General features: G+C 34.2%; 1 protein-coding gene across 3 annotated transcripts in view; it reads left to right on the top strand.

Annotated features, from left to right (window-relative positions):
• The window catches only part of CSMD3 (CUB and Sushi multiple domains 3), a gene marked incomplete at both ends in the record, with an annotated part of 1,083,475 nt that overhangs the window by 116,435 nt on the left and 946,581 nt on the right, over nucleotides 1-20,459 (top strand). For all 3 annotated transcript variants that reach the window (XM_082858355.1, XM_082858354.1, XM_082858353.1), the window contains one exon: nucleotides 1,276-1,498. In XM_082858355.1, coding sequence (XP_082714481.1) covers nucleotides 1,276-1,498 — 223 coding nt within the window. The remainder of the gene's footprint in view (nucleotides 1-1,275; nucleotides 1,499-20,459) is intronic.

Genomic DNA, 20,459 nt, shown 5'->3' with positions numbered 1-20,459 from the left:
TGATGCAACCTGGTGTAATCCAGGCCACACCTCAACCCTCCCCTCAATGAATATTCCACCGTACTCAAAAAGACCCTCCACCCACTCAAAGCGCTAAAAATAAAATGAAAAGGGGGATCATCAACCCTGTAGTGCAGCTCTTTACTCAGGAGGATGCCCACACTCCTCTCCTTAGAGTGTGTAACTTTCACTTTTGCCTCAATAAACGTCTTCTTTGCTCTCTTTTCTTCCCAGCCTCAGCGTGCGTGTGTTTATTCTTTCCTTGGTGTTTTGTGTTCTTTGACCAAATTCTTTTGGACAAGTTGAACGAGAGCCTGGACTTTTGATAAACCTTTTCAGGTATCAAAACCATGGCTGCCTGCCTCTAGATCCAAGCTTTAACTGCATGTACCTACTTGTCTAGGTACATGCCGGGGACCATCTTCTCTGACCATTTTATAAATCTTAGGGTTTTGCATTACCCAATATGACTACAGAATATTATATACTTATAAAAAATTCTTCAAGAAACATGCTGTTTTCTAGGTATCTCCAAGAGTCAAGCTCTCAATAATTTAGACCTCCCATAGAACTAGTAGGGATGTTTTTAAGATGGCTGCTGTCAGTTGTCCACGGCTCAATTTTTCTCCCCAACCTTAGATGTCACTCTGATATGGTTAGTTTAGACTGTGCTCTGGTCAAAGAGCAATTACATAGGTTTGGTTTTGTTTTGTTTTTTAGGTCTGAGCCTTTTATCCCCCTGATAAAATCAGAGTGGGACAGATTTTCCTAAGGCACATTGGTTGCATGGTACAGATTTGCATACACAAAACAGTTAGCATGATTTACTAAGAAAAACTGGAGTTAATTTTTTAAGACCCAAAATGCATACTAACATTATTAAAGTCAAAATGTTGTTTATGAGTGCCCACAATTAGATTGGAAACTACTTCAGGGAAGATACCAATTAGATTGGAAGTACTTCTAGGATTGTGTTTGTATGTTGGATCATGTAATGTATAATGAATCAGAAGTATAGAGGATTTTATTTCATCAACTGGTTTATAATTACTAAGCACAAGATGTATGATAAATGACACATCTTCTAGTATTTTGCTACTGATGTTTTACCTATTTAAAAAAAATAGATAATTTACCTAGCTCTTAAATTGTCATTTACAAAATTATTGTAATATAGGTCTTGGAAAAACAAAAGGCTTTTTCCAAATAATATGTCTTCTAGATTGTTCTTATTTTATGTAATATTAATGTCTGTTTATTTGTGTTTTGTTACAGGATTTATTTATACATGTGGTGGAACTTTAAAAGGACTTAATGGCACTATAGAAAGCCCTGGTTTTCCATATGGATATCCAAATGGTGCAAACTGTACATGGGTAATAATAGCAGAAGAACGAAATAGAATACAAATTGTTTTTCAGTCGTTTGCTCTAGAAGAAGAATACGACTACTTATCCTTATATGATGGACATCCTCATCCTACAAACTTTAGGACAAGGTTAGTGTATTTTGAATGGAAAAATGGAGGGAAATATTTATTGGGTAAAAGTAGTTTATTTTACAAAGGATGCTTAACATTTGTGGTGCAATTATAATAAAGTCATATTTGCCATCCAATTATTATTCATTTGGAAATATATCATTCCTTGAACAAATTAACTCCATATGTCTGACTTCATAACACTACTATATTAATATTATCTCTGCAAAAAGTGAATTTAAATTGAATTGTACCTCTTTAGAGTGCTTAAAGGTATTTTGATTTTTAAAATTCTTACCTCAGGGCTTCATTCTTTATGGGCATAACTCTAAGTAAAGTGAAAGATTAACATGTAATGTGTCTTTCAGCGGTATGTACCCAATTTTAATATACAACAATCTGCAAAATACTTAAAATCAGTATTTATATGATAGCAGAATACATTAATTTTAGATAATGTGTATGGTTTATAAAGCCTAAATATCTGAAGAGTAGACCTTCATATCAACTGAGACATTCATGTTTCTGTCCACACAAATGAAATTATTTATTTTTAAGTTGGTTGATAAAACAGATATGAAAATTAGCCGGCACACTGATTGTTTATAAGTATTTCTTTAGAATTTCTTGTTAGAAAATAGAACATCTAGACATATGATGATAATTTTTGCTGTCTTATCAAAAACTCTTTTTAAACATAAATGAACTCTAATTCAACCAACAAATTTAAAATGCCAGACACTGCATATTTCATTTAGTCCTAGATTTTTACCAATGTATGCATATTTTTCCTTAACTGTAGTATAGTGGTTTTTTATTTAATTCTAATTCAAAATACTCTAAGCAGATAATTTGTAAGAATTAAAGACCCTTACATACTTGACTATGTTTGAGTTATGATTCTGTGATTCTGTTACTTTTTCTAGTAGTTGTTACTGTGTACTTGCCTTCCTGATCTACAGGAATCAGATTATCAACATTAAGTTTTTATACATTCACCAGTCTTCCATATTTTTTTGCACTGATTTTTCCCATTTAAAATAAATATTTGATATATATTATCTTCTACTTTTAGTCAGAAAACATATAATATAGTGGGAAAGATGTTGGACCAGGAGATAAGACCTGCATTACAGGGTTAGGTTTGTTGTTCATTGGCTGTATGAGCAATCCACACCATCTGTTTGTGTTTAAACTGGAAGAATTAGTAATAAAGAAAATACCATCCATTTCACTATGCTCTTCTGAATATCTCATGAGATAATGTATATGAAACTGCTGCATGAATATAAAATCCTTTTAGTATACATTTCAACTGTTTGCAGTCAGAACAACACTTAAAAATGTCTGGGTTGTTTGCAACCACATGTCTGTACAAAGAAAAGGTCACTAGATTGATTACAGGTGAGGTTCTATTTTTCTTTCTTCTTTTTTTTTTGCTCTACATTTATTTACTGAGGATTTCTAACTTCATTTTCTACTTCCTTTTATTCTGTTAAATTATTAATATCGATTCATTTCAAAGATATACAGTATGACAGACACGTCAATGGTGCTATTTTGTCATCATTGCTAGTATCATTAAATGTTCCATGTCTTTTGTTAATGATACAGCACTAAGTCAAGATAGAAAACATCCAGCACTGCATGTCATGTGTGTGTGTGCTTGCCTGCACTAGTGGGTGTATGTAGGTGTGGTATGGGTGTCTGCCTTCACCTGTAAACATCCAATCAGGCCATGAAAGAAAACGGAAGGTGCTTCTTAGACTTTCAGTCAGCTAAATTGATGTATATAAAACTAAAAGCACAAAGAGTTTTGTATATTTCTTTTACATCAGCAATGTATGATATATAGTTGGTATAAATATGAAAAAAAATAAAGCTCTCCAAATGTTATCTGGTAGTTTCTATCAATTCATTGATAGTATTGTTTGTACAAGGATCTATTCTCTCTAGATCCTCTCAAAAATGAGAAAATATTTTTATTTTACCCCCCTTCTTTTTTTTTTAAGCAATTGTGGCCTCTGGGAAGTTAAAAGATGGTAAGATGGGGAGAATAAATTTATTGTTCTCATTCTTTCTTTCCTAATCTATAAATAGGGAATAACAACATTTAATTTACAGAGCGTACATAAGCATTACACACTGTATATTGTAGTTGTTATATTTAACTTCTCCCCTGTTCAAACAATGTGAAAAGATTCCTACTATTATCATCATCATTTTACAGTTTGGAAAATGAGACTTATATTACTTGCCCAAGGTTAACACTGTTAAAAGTAACCAGAGGCAGGATCATTATTGCAACCCAGATTTGTCTGAGCTCTGAGTTTATGCTTGTAATCAATCAATCAATCAATTAATTAATTACAAAACAAATTATATATAGAATATATATCTCTCCATGGTTTATTTATTGATTAAAGCCTATTTTTTCTTAGCAATATTAGGTAAAATTTAATGAATGAGATAAATAAAAACAAAATTTTTAAACTGTATAGAACATATAAAGATATAAACAGAAATATAAATTACAAGTTTATTCTTGGTATTTGTTTTATGAACTCAGTTCTAATATGTTCTCTATAGCATGTTGGTCACTGTTGATGTACAATATATCTATTAGTCTTTATGCCTAAAGAAATACTGTTGCTAATATTATAGAGCTGATTTTAATTAGCAAGACTAGGGGAAAAAATCCAGTGTATAACCTACAGCTCCTTCCAGACTGTGTTTGTAGACAGTCTGCTGTTTGATTAGAAGTCTAACGAGCTCCTGGCAGTTTGATTTATTTTTGTGTTTGTCTCTTTGTCTCACTGCTTTCTTGCGTTTTCTTTCTCTCACATCCTCACTTAATACATGTCCTTATGGTATGTCTGCTATTCTCTTTCAGAAATTGATAATCATGTTTTGTTACTTTCTGTGAACTCCAATAGACTTTTAAAAATCAGCTTGCTATACTTGAATTGTAATAACACAGAAAAGATGATTTTTAGGTCTTATATTTGCTTGTATAAGAGGTATATTGAGTTTGGTAGTCACAATTTCCTATTTTTAAACTATTTTCTATAACTCCAATTATTGAAGATTCTGCTTGTTTTCCTCTAAGTTTTTTAATTTATTAAATAAAAACTGATACTGGTGGGTGAATTTGATACTTACAGCAATGCACCATTAGAGAACTCCTTTAGAGTTATATCTTCAGCTTAAAACAAATTTGGTCTACTTGATGTAAAAAGAGGAATTGTAAGCTTTGCTTACTTTTTTATGCTCATATTGTATTTTCTCAACAGGAAAGTTATAGCAAAAGGTAAAAAGAAAAAAGATCACCCAATCTCATGAAGCAGAGGCACATATATTTGTATATTTAGGACAATACTACACATGCTATTTTATGTTCATATTTAATCTCCTTGCAATAATATATACATATTTCACATGTGATTAGAATTATTGTAAGTATTAAATTTAGTGGATACTTATCTTACTATAAACATGGTTCATTTAATTATTCTCCTATTATAAAATATATTGTTTTTTTCCTTTCATAATTAATGCAGATATCAGAATTAGCATTAATTCAGATAACAGCTTCACACTGCCACTCCTAGGTGAAAAGTGTTCTGGAAAAAGTGCATTTCATTCTAACCTCAACCATGAAAAGTGGCATGGAGAAGGCAGAGTATCAGTCAAATGACAGAATATATCATAGCATCAAAATATTTTATTCACATATTTTACTACTAAAAACAAGTTAGTTTTAAGAATAATTAATTTTCTAGATAAATTATTTCTTTGTAATTTAAAAATGAAGTACAGAGAGACCTTCAAGATGGCGGAAAAGACGTGGAGATCACCTTGCTCCCCACAAATACATCAGAAATACATCTACATGTGGAACAACTCCTATAGAACACCCACTGAACTCTGGTAGAAGACCTCAGACCTCCCAAAAGGCAAGAAACTCCCCACGTACCCGGGTAGGGCAAAAGAAAAAAGAAAAAACAGAGACAAAAGAATAAGGATGGGACCTGCACCAGTGGGAGGGAGCTGTGAAGAAGGAAAGGTTTCCACACACTAGGAAGCCCCTTCACTGGCGGAGACTGTGTGGGGAGGAGGGGGTAAGCTTCGGAGCCATGGAGGAGAGCACAGCAACAGGGGTGCGGTGGGCAAAGCGGAGAGATTCCCACACAGAGGATCAGTGCCGACCAGCACTCACCAGCCCGAGAGGCTTGTCTGTTCACCCGTCAGGACGGGTGGTGCTGGGAGCTGAGGTTCTGGCTTCAGGGGTCAGATCCCGGGAGAGGACTGGGGTTGGCTGCGTGAACACAGCCTGAAAGGGGCTAGTGCACCACAGTTAGCCGGGAGGGAGTCCGGAAAAATGTCCGGAAGTGCCTAAGAGGCAAGAGATCATTGTTTCACTGTGCATGAGGAGAGGAGATTCAGAGCACCGCCTAAACAAGCTCCAAAGATGGGTGCAAGCTGCAGCTACCAGCGCAGACCCCAGAGATGGGCATGAAATGCTAAGGCTGCTGCTACAGCCACCAAGAAGCCTGTGTGCAAGCACAGGTCACTACCAACACCTCCCCTCCCAGTAGCCTGTGCAGCCCACCACTGCCAGGGTCCCGGGATCCAGGGGCAACTTCCCCAGGAGAACAAGGCAGGCCTCAGGCTGTTGCAACATCTTGCTGGCCTCGGCCACCGCAGGCTTGCCCGCATTCCGTACCCCACCTTCCTCCCCTGGCCTGAGTGAGACAGAGTCCCCTAACCAGCTGCTACTTTAAAACCATCCTGTCAGGGTGGGAACAGACACCCTAGGGCGACCTACACGCAGAGGCGGGGCCATATCCAAGGCTGAACGCCAGGAGATGTGCGATCAAAGAAGAGAAAGGGAAATCTCTCCCAGCAGCCTCAGGAGCAGCGGATGAAATCTCCATAATCAACCTGAGGTACCCTGCATCTGTGGAATACCTGAATAGAAAACGAATCATCCCAAAATTGAAGCGGTGGACTTTGGGAGCAACGATATATAAATATATATATATATATATTTTTTTTTCTCCTTTTTCTCTTTTTCCATGTGGCTGACAGGGTCTTGGTGCTCCTATGCCTCTGAAGTGGGAGAGCTGAGTTCAGGACACTGGTCCATCAGAGACCTCCCAACTCCACATAATATCAAACAGCGAAAGCTCTCCCAGAGATCTCCATCTCAATGCTAAGACCCAGCTCCACTCAATGACTGAAAGCTACAGTGCTGGACATACTATGCCAAACAACTAGCAAGACAGGAACACAACCCCACCCATTAGCAGAGAGGCTGCCTAAAATCATAATAAGGTCACAGACACCCCAAAACACACCATCAGACATGGTCCTGAACACCAGAAAGACAAGATCCAGCCTCATCCACCAGAACACAGGCACCAGTCACCTCCACCAGGAAGCCTACACAACCCACTGAACCAACCTTAGGCACTGGGGGCAGACACCAAAAACAAAGGGAGCTACAAACCTGCAGTCTGTGAAAAGGAGACCCCAAACACAGTAAGTTAAGCAAAATGAGAAGACAGAGAAACACACAGCAGATGAAGGAGCAAGGTAAAAACCCACCAGACTAAACAAATGAAGTGGTAATAGGCAGTCTAGCTGAAAAAGAGAATTCAGAGTAATGACAGTAAAGATGATCCAAAATCTTGAAAATAGAATGGAGAAAATACAAGAAATGTTTAATAAGGACCTAAGTAAACTAAAGAGCAAACAACCAATGATGAACAACACAATAAGTGAAATTAAAAATTCTCTAGAGGGAATCAATAGCAGAAATAACTGAAGCAGAAGAATGGATAAGTGACCTGGAAGATAAAATAGTGGAAGTAACTACTGCAGAGCAGAATAAAGAAAAAAGAATGAAAAGAATTGAAGAGAGTCTCAGAGACCTCTGGTACAACATTAAATGCACCAACATTCGAATTATAGGGGTCCCAGAAGAAGAAGAGAAAAAGAAAGGGACTGAGAAAGTATTTGAAGAGATTATAGTTGAAAACTTCCCTAATATGGGAAAGGAAATGGTTAAGTCCAGGAAGTACAGAGAGTCCCACACAGGATAAATCCAAGGAGAAACATGCCAAGACACATATGAATCGAACTATCAAAAAGTAAATACAAACAAAAAATATTAAAAGAGCAAGGGAAAAACAACAAATAACATACAAGGGAATCCCCATAAAGTTAACAGCTGATCTTTAAGCAGAAACTCTGCAAGCCAGAAGGGAGTGGCAGGACATATTTAAAGTGATGAAGGGGAAAAAACTACAATCAACATTACTCTACACGGCAAGGATCTCATTCAGATTCAACGGAGAAATAAAAAGTTTAATAGACAAGCAAAAGCTAAGAGAATTCAGCACCACCAAACCAGTTTTACAACAAATGCTAAAGGAACTTCTCCAGGCAGGAAACACAAGAGAAGGAAGAGACCAACAATAGCAAACCCAAAACAATTAAGAAAATGGTAATAGGAACATACATGTAGATAACTATGTTAAATGTAAATCGATTAAATGCTCCAATCAAAAGACATAGAATGGCTGAATGGATACAAAAACAAGACCCACATATATGCTGTCTACAAGAGACTCACTTCAGACGTAGGGACACATACAGACTGAAAGTGAGGGGATGGAAAAAGATATTCCATGCAAATGGAAATCAAAAGAAAGCTGGAGTAGCAATTCTTGTATCAGACAAAATAGATTTTACAATAAAAACTATTACAGGAGACAAAGAAGGACAGTACATAATGATCAAGGGATCAATCGAAGAAGAAGATATAACAATTGTAAATATTTATACATCCAACATAGGAGCACCTCAATACATAAGGCAAATGCTAACAGGCATAAAAGGGGAAATTGACAGTAACTCAATCATAGTAGGGGACTTTAACACCTCACTTTCACAAATGGACAGATCATCCAAAATGAAAATAAATAAGGAAATACAAGCTTAAAATGATACATTAAACAAGATGGACTTAATTGATATTTATAGGACATTCCATCCAAAAATAACAGAATACACTTTCTTCTCAAGTGCTCATGGAACATTCTGCAGGATTTATCATATCTTGGGTCACAAATCAAGCCTTGGTAAATTTAAGAAAATTGAAATCATATCAAGTATCCTTTCCGACAACAAGGCTATGAGAGTAGATATCAATTATAGGAAAAAAATCTGTAAAAAATACAAACACATGGAGGCTAAACAATACACTACTTAATAACCAAGAGATCACTGAAGAAATCAAAGAGGAAATCAAAAAATACCTAGAAACAAATGACAATGAAAACACAACAACCCAAAACCTATGGGATACAGCAAAAGCAGCTCTAAGACAGAAGTTTATAGCAATATAATCCTACCTCAGGAAACAAGAAACATCTCAAATAAACAACCTAACATTAAACCTAAAGCAATGAGAGAAAGAAGAAAAAAAAACCAAAAAACCCCCAAAGTTAGCAGAAGAAAAGAAATCATAGAGATCAGATCAGAAATAAATGAAAAAAAATGAAGGAAACAATAGCAAAGATCAGTAAAACTAACAGCTGGTTCTTTAAGAAGATAAACAAAATTGATAAACCATTTGCCAGACACATCAAGAGAACACTCAAATCAATAGAATTATAAATGAAAAAGGAGAAGTAACAACTGATACTGCAGAAATACAAAGTATCATGAGAGATTACTACAAGTAGCTATACGCCAATAAAATGGACAACCTGGAAGAAATGGACACATTCTTAGAAAAGTACAACCTTCCGAGACTGAACCAGGAAGAAATACAAACAGACCAATCACAAGAACTGAAATTGAGACTGTGATTAAAAATTTTCCAACAAACAAAAGCCCAGGACCAGATGGCTTCACAGGCGAATTCTATCAAACATTTAGAGAAGAGCTAATACCCATCCTTCCCAAACTGTTCCAAAAACTGCAGAGGAAGGAACACTCCCAAACTCATTCTATGATACCACCATCACCCTGATACCAAAACCAGACAAGGATGTCACAAAGAAAGAAAACTACAGGCCAATATCACTGATGAACATACATGCAAAAATCCTCAACAAAATATTAGCAAACAGAATCCAATAGCGCATTAAAAGGATGATACACCATGATCAAGAGTGTTTTATCCCAGGAATGCAAGGATTCTTCAACATATGTAAATCAATCAATGTGATACACCATATTAACAAATTGAAGGAGAAAAAACATATGGTCATCTCAATAGATGCAGAGAAAGCTTTCGACAAAATTCAACACTCATTTATGATAAAAACCCTCCAGAAAGTAGGCATAGAGGGAACTTACTTCAACATAATAAGTTCTGTATATGACAAACCCACAGCCAACATCATTCTCAGTGGTGAAAAACTGAAACCATTTCCAGGAAGATCAGGAATAAGACAAGGTTGACCACTCTCACCACTATTATTCAACATAGTTTTGTAAGTTTTAGCCACAGCAATTGAAGAAGAAAGATAAATAAAAGGAATCAAAATAGGTAAAGAAGAATTAAAGCTGTCGCTGTTTGCAGATGACATGATACTATACATAGGGAATCCTATAGACTCTATCAGAAAACTACTAGAGCTAATCAATGAATTTGGTAAAGTAGCAGGATAACAACTTAATGCACAGAAATCTCCTGCATTCCTATACACTAATGATGAAAAATCTGAAAGAGAAATTCAGGAAACACTCCCATTTACCATTGCAAAAAAAAAGCATAAAATACCTAGGAATAAACCTACAGACAAAAGCCCTCTATACAGAAAGCTATAAGACACTGTTAAAAGAAATTAAAGATGATACAAACAGATGGAGAGATATACCATGTTCTTGGATTGGAAGAATCAACAATGTGAAAATGAATATACTACTCAAAGCAATCTACAGATTCAATGCAATCCCTATCAAACTACCAATGGCATTTTTCACAGGACTAGAACAAAAAATTTCACAATTTGTATGGAAACACAAAAGACCCCGAATAGCCAAAGCAAGCTGAGAAAGAAAAACAGCTGGAGAAATCAGAATCCCTGACTTCAGACTATACTACAAATCTACAGTAATCAAGGAAGTATGGTACTGGCACAAAACCAGAAATATAGATCAATGGAACAGGGGAGAATGCCCAGAGATAAACCCACACACACATGGTCACCTTATCTTTGATAAAGGAGGCAAGGATATCCAGTGGAGAAAAGACAGTGTCTTCAATAAGTGATGCTGGGAAAACTGGACAGCTATATGTAAAAGAATGAAGTTAGAACACTCCCTAACACCATATACAAAAATAAGCTCAAAATGGATTAAAGACCTAAATGTTAAGTCCAGACACTAAAAAACTCTTAGAGGAAAACATAGGCAGAACACTCTGTGACATAAATCACAGCAAGATTCTTTATGACCCACCTCCTAGGGAAATGGAAATCAAAACAAAAGTAAACAAATGGGACCTAATGAAACTTAAAAGCTTTTGCACAGCAAAAGAAACTATAAACAAGATGAAAAGACAACCTTCAGAATTGGGGAAAATATTTGCCAATGAAGCAACTGACAAAGGATTAATCTCTAAAATTTACAAGCAGCTCATGCAGCTCAATATCAATAAACAAACACCCAATCTGAAAATAGGCAGAAGACCTAAATAGACATTTTTTCAAAGAAGATATACAGATTGCCAACAAACATATGAAAGGATGCTCAACATCACTAATCATTAGAGAAATGCAATTCAAAACCACAATGAGGTATCACCTCACACCAGTCAGAATGGCCATCATCAAAATATCTACAAACAATAAATGCTGGAGAGGGTGTGGAGAAAAGGGACCCCTCTTGCACTGCTGGTGGGAATGTAAATTGATACAGCCACTATGGAGAACAGTATGGACGTTCCTTAAAAAACTAAAAATACAACTACCAGATGACCCAGCAATCCCACTACTGGGCATATACCCTAAGAAAACCATAATTCAAAAAGAGTCATGTACTACAATGTTCATTGCAGCTCTGTTTACAATAGGTAGGACATGGAAGCAACCTAAGTGTCCATAGACAGATGAATGGATAAAGAAGATGTGGCAAATATATACAATGGAACATTACTCAACCATAAAATGAAATGAAATTGAGTTATTTGTAGTGAGGTGGATGGACCTAGGATCTGTCATACAAAGTGAAGTAAGTCAGAAAGAGAAAAACAAACACCGTATGCTAACACATATATATGGAATCTAAAAATAAAAGTTTATGAAGAACCTAGGGGCAGGACAGGAATAAAGATGCAGACATAGAGAATGGACTTGAGGACACGGGGAGGGGCAAGGGTAAGCGAGAGAGTGGCACGGACTTACACATACTACCAAATGTTAAAATAGACAGCTAGTGGGAAGCAGCCGCATAGCACAGGGAGATCAGCTCAGGGATTTGTGACCACCTAGAGTGGTGGGATGGGGGCGTGGGAGAGAAACTCAAGAGGGAGGAGAAATGGGGATATATGTATATGTATAGCTGGTTCACTTTGTTATAAAGCAGAAACTAACACATCATTTTAAAGCAATTATACTTTAATAAAGATGTTAAAAAAAAAGAAACAATTTAGAATTCTCAAGAACAAAAAAGAAATAAAAATGAAGTACATAATTTAAGAATATAAAGTTTATGTTCTGACCAGTACTACATTATGACTTTATGATAATAATCAATTAATAATAAAATAATCAATTATTTATATTTGATATTTATTTACAAATTTATTTTAAAATTTCCATGGAATATCCTTCACATCCCTTTAAAATTTCCATGGAATATCCTTCACATCCCTTCACTTTGAGCCTATGTATGTCCTTAAAGCTGAATGAGAAAAATTGAAAGCATATTATATTGCAAATAGTAACAAAAGTAGTAATTTGTTGATATAAATTTGATGAATATTATATAGAATCTAAATGATAAAAAATTGTAATATAGTGCTGTAAGGCATAATGTTGGAAAATGGAGATCTTCACTATATTCATGGTTATATTTACTACATATTATTTATGAATATGAACAATATGAAATACATATTATTTCATTCTTTGAAATTAAAATACAGTACTATCCAAAACTCCTAATGTATTTTGTGTTACTTGAAAAAACAATGCGATAGTTTGAGAATATAATATAATGTTGAGGTAGAAAACAACTTTCCCACAAAAGTTATTAGAAAATTCATAAATGACTTGTTAGACCATAGAAACAAATGGCCATAGGGTATACTCTATGGCAGTGCACTCCACTGTTTTAACTGTACTTCCAAGTCCCTGTCTCCAGGCTATCAGAAAGGTTTGACTAAGAGTGGTACAACCCAATCCAGTTTGCTGTCTATGAAGATTTCCACCTTCAGAGTGAGAATCAGTCCTTGTATCCTGATTATCTCTCTCGTATAACATGTCTGGGAAATGCAGATATGCTACTGCCTGACTTCCCGGCGTAGACAGTGTATGTGTGTTTGTGTGGTAATTGCATGTGTGATATTAACAACTGTATACTCAATAAATAAAGAGAAGTAACACCAGAGTTTTCTCATTTATCTCTTATATTAATGAGATCCAAATGGCAACATGAATTTTGCTTACTGTTAATCCAAATATGACCTTAGTAATTGCACTGTATAGAAAATACAAATGAATCAACGGACAAAGGATTAACCTCCGAAATATATATAAAGCTCATGCTGCTCAATATTAAAAAAACAAGCAACCCAATCCAAAAATGGGCAGAAGACCTAAATAGACATTTCTCCAAAGAAGATATACAGATGGCCAAGAAGCACATGAAAAGATGTTCAACATCACTAATTATTAGAGAAATGCAAATCTATACTACAATGAGGTATCAGCTCACACCAGTTAGAATGGGCATCATCAGGAAGTCTACAAACAACAAATGCTGGAGAGGGTGTGGAGAAAAGGGAACCCTCTTGCACTGTTGGTGGGAATGTAAATTGATACAGCCACTATGGAGAACAGTATGGAGGTTCCATAAAAAACTAAAAATAGAATTATCATATGACCCAGCAATCCCACTACTGGGCATATACCCAGAGGAAACCATAATTCAAAAAGACACATGCACCCCAATGTTCATTGCTGCACTATTTACAAGAGCCAGGTCATGGAAGCAACCTAAATGCCCATCGACAGACGAATGGATAAGAAGATGTGGTACATATATACAATGGAATATTACTCAGCCATAAAAAGGAATGCAATTGGGTCATTTGTTGAGAAGTGGATGGATCTAGAGACTATCATACAGAGTGAAGTAAGTCAGAAAGAGAAAAACAAATATCGTATATTAACACATATATGTGGAACCTAGAAAAATGGTACAGATGAACCCGTTTGCAGGGCAGAAATTGAGACACAGATATAGACAACAAACTTATGGACACCAAGGGGAGAAAGCAGCGGGGGGTGGGGGGGTGATGAATTGGGCGATTAGAATTGACATGTATATACTGATGTGCATAAAATTGATGACTAATAAGAACCTGCTGTATAAAAAAATAAATTAAAAAAAAGAAAAAAGAAAATACAGACTCCACAAAACACAGAAATTGAGAATAGAAGTGTGTTTTTCTATGGACGAGCTTGAAAAAATTGTTATACTGTGGCTAGTATTCTCCTTCCGCCAATTTTAGATAACTTAAGATGTATTTCATTGCCATAGGGCATACAAGCGAATTAGAAAAAAATGTCAATTAAAATTTTGATGCACCTTAGGCAGTTAATGACTCTTCTCCTTAGATATCATTCTTCACTTTGGAGCATTCAAATTAATGACTGGATAGATCTCAAGGACAGATAGGGTTTCTAGAACTTTTTGTCAAGATAAAAGACTCTTTCAAAGCTGAGTAAGGCAAGGATTCAAGAGTATACAAAATCATTTGTTGTTTATACTAGGCATGTTGCCAAAAAGAATTGAGGTGGCTTTTAGTAAAGAAACAGACTAAATTAAATCATTAAAACACGGGTCAAAACATAAAACATAAGATGTCATCATCGAGTTTAACCACTTTGTTCTATGGATTATATTTATTCAATCTTTTACAGCAAAACTATGAAAAGTTTACTTCTGTTACCCTGTTTTCAGTAAAACAGCACTGATATCTTAAAAGTAAACTACACATGGTGTTATGTCAGTAACTAGCAATATTTCTTGTGTAACTCATTCTTCATAAACACTTATTTCTCATCTGTAAAATGGCATATCAAAAGGCCTGTTTATCTCACAGAGAGCAACTTGATGTTCTAATAAATATAAATGTTTTTCATAACTAAAAATTTCATTTAGCATCCTAAAACCCTAAATAAAACTTTTAGATTAGGCATCCCAGATTAGCTCTTTTTGAATTCCTTTAGATTTGTTAATATATGTATTCTAAGGGGATCTATAGATATTCTGTATCTGTTAAAAACTAACATCTTCTGAATACACAGGCTATATCAGGCTATTTATATGCAACTCTCATAGCATCATTTCAGATATTCTTCCCAATACTCCTACTATACAGATGAGAAAAATTTCAGAAATATCAATAACTTTCACAAGATAAAAAAATTAGGTTTCCAGGGCTTCCCTGGTGGCGCAGTGGTTGGGGGTCCACCTGACGATGCGGGGGACGCGAGTTCGTGCCCCGGTCCGGGAGGGTCCCTCATGCTGAGGAGCGGCTGGGCCCATGAGCCATGGCCGCTGAGCCTGCGAGTCCGGAGCCTGTGCTCCGCAACGGGAGAGGCCACAACAGTGAGAGACCCGCGTACCGCAAAAAAAAAAAAAAAAAAAAAAAGGTTTCCAAGAGACTGAAGTTTGAATCTAAATAGGTTAGAGCACTGCTCATTGGTTACATTTATTTTTCAATTATACCATTTTTGAATGATGGATAAGATTTACTTTAAACTGGACAACTATAGAATCAGATAACTTTTATTAACCATTTTTTTATTCTGTAATTTTACTAAATCTAAACTAAAAGGTCAAGAGAATTAAAGGGTATAAGGACCCATATTTATATCAGGAACCACTTTTTAAAAAATTACCCTTTTGCTTTTATGACATAACATACATCCAAAGGCATATATGCGTCAAAAAATGATTGTGTCAAAGAGAACTAAACTTTCATAGATGTTTCAATTTGATATTCTAAATATATCTAGAAGATATTGAGCCCTCATGGAAAAAGGATTGAATTTATCAAATAAAAAATATATAATTAAGTGCATGGTCATGTACTTTTTAGAAGACATTTTTATTGTATCTATAACTGGTATTTTTAGAAAAACATCACAAGTTAACTCTATGTACATTCAGAAATGGTATTTAACAAATCCTTAACTACATTGATTTTATAAAGATTATAATAGTTATTTGGACCAAAGTTTGGAAGGACAAAAAATTAATTTAAAGGATTCAAGAAACAATTATTTTCTAAATAATCTTCCTAACTAAATGCAGATTTTAAAACACTAATATTAGAAAATCATAAATTTGTACATACATATATACCAAATGTAAGGACATTACAAAATCAGTGGCAAGATCTGGTAATAAAATATTATCTTCAAACTTCTATATATTAAAAATTAATACAGTATATGTATATTTCTTTAAAGATTTGCTTCTTTGAGGTATTTGTTCAAAATAAAATTTCAGAATCTTGCCATATATGTGACACTTTTCTTGGTGGATAGAAGGGCTAAAAAATGCATACAATATGGAAACTTGCCATGAAAGCTACCAATATATTTGTGGTATTTTTTTTTTTTTTTACCTGCATGAACCAATCAGAGCAACCTCATTTCATTCATTTAAAAAATAGTGATTTCTAATTACAAAGTCAAATATTTTGGGGTGAGATGTGATCACTGGAAAATATTCAAGTAAAAAGAAAAATAATATTAATACAACCCACTGCCACAAAAGATCTATTGTTATACTGGTATTGTTTGATGTGTCAATTCATATTTCCACATGAATTTCCTATGTTCACTTTATGCTCTTTTAAAAAATATATTTTATATATAAATATGTAACTATGTAACATATAGATTATAATTACAGATATTATGATTATTAACATACAGAGTTAAAGATATTCTCAAGCTATATTTTGAGGGAAGAAAATGTTTTCTCCACGGGATAGTGGTTTTATAGTATTTGTGCATCTCTCAGGGTTCAGACAAGAAGGAAAGAAACTTACATACTTAAAGTAGGAACACATTTAATAACAAGATTTCTGAATTTAAGGCTGCGGTATGAAGGTCAGAGAGAACCTTCACTAGCTTTCAAGAAATCAGAAATTTGCAGAAATTTCAGGAAAACACTAATTGCGAGCTCAGTTTTTTGCAGCACCGAAACAATTGTTTTAAATAAGAATTCTGGTAAGCTGATGAAAAATCTTCACCTCTAACACCTGCTGAATCCAATGCACTTACCTACCAAGACATAATAATGGCTTATACTCAATTCACATTCTAAGTCTTATGGAATTGCCTGCATTGGCAAAATCTAATAGACAACTTTGCTGGCAAAGAGAGGTAGTCTAGCAAGCGTAGTTCCAAGATTCACAGGCACTTCAGTACAATGGAAAGAACAGAAAAGAGTAGAAATGAATGTTAGTTGCCTACTTTTCTATCTATATCTTTACAATGTTCATAGTCACATCCATATTTATCTTATCCCTACCCATACCCTATGTATATCATTATCTATATCCATTTCCATATCTAAATCTATACCTAGCACATGTTTCTAACATTGTGAATTTGCCATCCTCACACATGATGGCTTTTTGGGAATTTTATGTTTGATAGAAGCTACAGCTCATTTACTCTCAACAAATTCTATAATCATTCAAATATTGCTGCAGCCATCTTTTTCTTTAATATTACAATTACTGTCATCTTGACATAACCATGAATTATGCTGTTGTACTTCATGTACCCCAATATCAATAGGGTATGCATGATTTATTCTCACAGAACAGTCATTACTTTAAAGATCTATTTGTTCCTGTGGTTTTCCCATTCATTTTGAAATTAAATAGGTTAATAGTTTGTTTCAGCTGACAATTCACTGTATATTACCTGGATCATTTTTAAGAACTGTATAACCAAACTAAAATTGTAAGATTATTCAAATCCAAAACTCTTACTGTGAGTAATGAGAAACCACCGTGGAAATGCTGGTGTTATAATAGAATTTATCCTAGTCTTAGTATGCCACTGAGTGCAGACAAAAGGGCAATGGATTTTGAGTCATAGCACTAATGAAACTAACGTTTTATGGCTATTTCTTAGGTTCCAAAAAATAAGAATATATTAAAAAAAGAATGTGTAGAACTGAGTCACTTTGCTGTACAGCAGAGATTGGCCCAGCATTGTAAATCAACTCTACTTCAATGAAAAAAAAAAAAAAATACACCAGACCATTCACGTGAATTGTCTTACTCAACAATCACAAAATCCTGGGACTTTGGTAATGTTACCAGTTTTTAAATAAAGCTCCCTCTCTCTCTCTGCATTCCTCATGTCTGTTTTCCCTCTGTCTCACTATAAGCAGTAATATGCTAATAGCTATTTAATTTAAAACTGTGACTTTTATGTTAATTCTCTTAACTAGAGAAAATTTGAAATATTGCAATCAGTTGATAGGTACATTAAAAATGTATATATTAAAAGAGCCCTTTGATTACATTGTTAAAGATAGTATAGATCTAGTCATTCTCCATGCTCAAGTCTCATGGAAATAATAATATCTCACTGTTAAAAGTTGATAAACACATTTAGATAATGATACAGGCATCATTTTTATCCACCAGTGTTGATGTTTTAAGGGTTTCTGTTACATTAAGCTATAAAATGGCACATTTATTGCCATTAATTTAAGAAGATCTTAAACAAACAGTCTGTTATTTTAAAAGCATATGCATTGACATTTTAAATGACTTTCTGGTAATTTAAATTTCTATCATTTTTACATTAATTACCAAATAATTATTTTAGTACTTTTCATATTAGTCATTATATAAAGTTACAAGTTAATCATTTAATTCTCTCTGTAACTAGTTTCTCATTACAGTATGAGATATCATTAATGTTTCTGAATCTTTTTAAGAGGAAATGCTTCAAGAATGTTTTCATCTATTAAAAGCAGGCATGAGAAGTGATAGGACCACTTGCTTTTAAGTGTGTGAATTTTAACACATTCCACAGCTTCTGATGAATGTTTTGTCTAGTAAGTAACAAAATGCTAAAATATGATTAGGGGTGTATGCGGGATTAGGGGAAAGGTAGAATAGCGGTTATACATTAGAAACTATTAAATGTAAGATGAAAAAACAACCAACATGCTCTGCCGTCCTGTCACTAGAGAGAACTTACAGAAACAATGGCCATAAAGTAGTTCATGACGAAACATTCACCAATACAAATGTGAAATAGAGGAAATGTTTTGAATTTTTAATGAAACTAAATGTATTAAAGGGAAATTATTGTTCTTTAATCTGAGTTTACATGCATTTTTAAGCATCAAATTTATGGTGAGAGAAAATGTTGATTGTTGTGATGTCATAAAACAAAGTAGCTACATAGCAAAATTAATATATTTCAATACTTTATTGGCTACTCCTCAAATTTTAACTTTTATAAAAAATAATATCTGAAGGACATTAACATTGCATCATCTAGGACTTTCCCCTGACATTTCTGTTTGCTACTCTTATTTAGTTTTCCTAGTCAGGAAATATCTTTGCTAACCACTGGTAACCTTTGCCATAAAGGTATCAACATGTACAGGCAGTGGTTCCCCATTAATTTCCAGGCCTTTAATTCAATGACTTCATAATTATGACACAGTTTTTTACCAGCCTCAACTACTTAAAGCTATCATGTGATCATGTTTTTATCTATTTCACATATTTGTTAAGAAATTTATATGGGCATTGTGGAGAAAAAAAGATGAACTAAATGTGCATTTTTGCCCTCATAGAAAAATCATTTCCCCTATGGGAAAATCATAAGGAGAGAGATAGACTGGAGTTGGAAGTTATGGGTTTATATCTTTGCTCCACTGCCTACCAGCTGTATGGATTTAAACAATTTACTAATCAATTCTGAGCTGTGATTTCTTCAATTGTAATTCAGTGAAAATAAAATTACACTCTGGTATTCTTTAAAAGGAACATAAAATGTCATTCACTATGCAAATTTATCATATGTCAATAAGAAGGGAATATAATTGATAAGGTATAAAACAATATATAAAAAACTAAATTTCACAAATATCTGAATTCCATGAAAAATATTATGCTTATCCATAAAATATTATGCTTTTACAGTACATAGAAAATGTGTTAAATTCAGGTAAAATACATGTATATTTAACTACTGTAATTTATAACTCACATTGAAGATAAAAATCATATTAGTTTTACCTGGAAAATAAATGTTTAAATTATATAGTTATATCCTAAAAGATATTTCAAATAGGTATACATAAAATATATGGTCTCCCTTTAACTCCTGAGATTAATAACATGGTAAAAAATAACTCTGAACAAGAGTCTCTAAATAGACTATTTGGATTTTCTTAACAATTGGCATTTCTTTACATTCTCATGATTCTTGAAAACACTGTTCTAAGAACAAATTTTTGGTTTGAAAAAGAAAGCATTATGATGGCTTTCACATTTTTCTATCATTCCAGTTCATTAATTTAACCATGTTAAGAGAGCCTCTTACATGGAATGCATTGCATGAAGAACTGGTGATAAACTATTGAGTTCCAAGCATTAACTTCAGGAAGTTTAGTGCCCAAAGGAGAAAGAGAGAAGCTTAATAAATAATCACACATAAATATTAAATTA

Source organism: Leucopleurus acutus, assembly GCF_964270905.1.
Source record: "Leucopleurus acutus genome assembly, chromosome: 17".
Lineage (NCBI taxonomy): Eukaryota > Metazoa > Chordata > Mammalia > Artiodactyla > Delphinidae > Leucopleurus > Leucopleurus acutus.
The sequence above is the reverse complement of the archived record's forward strand: the minus strand, read 5'-3'. Positions and strand labels throughout refer to the sequence as shown.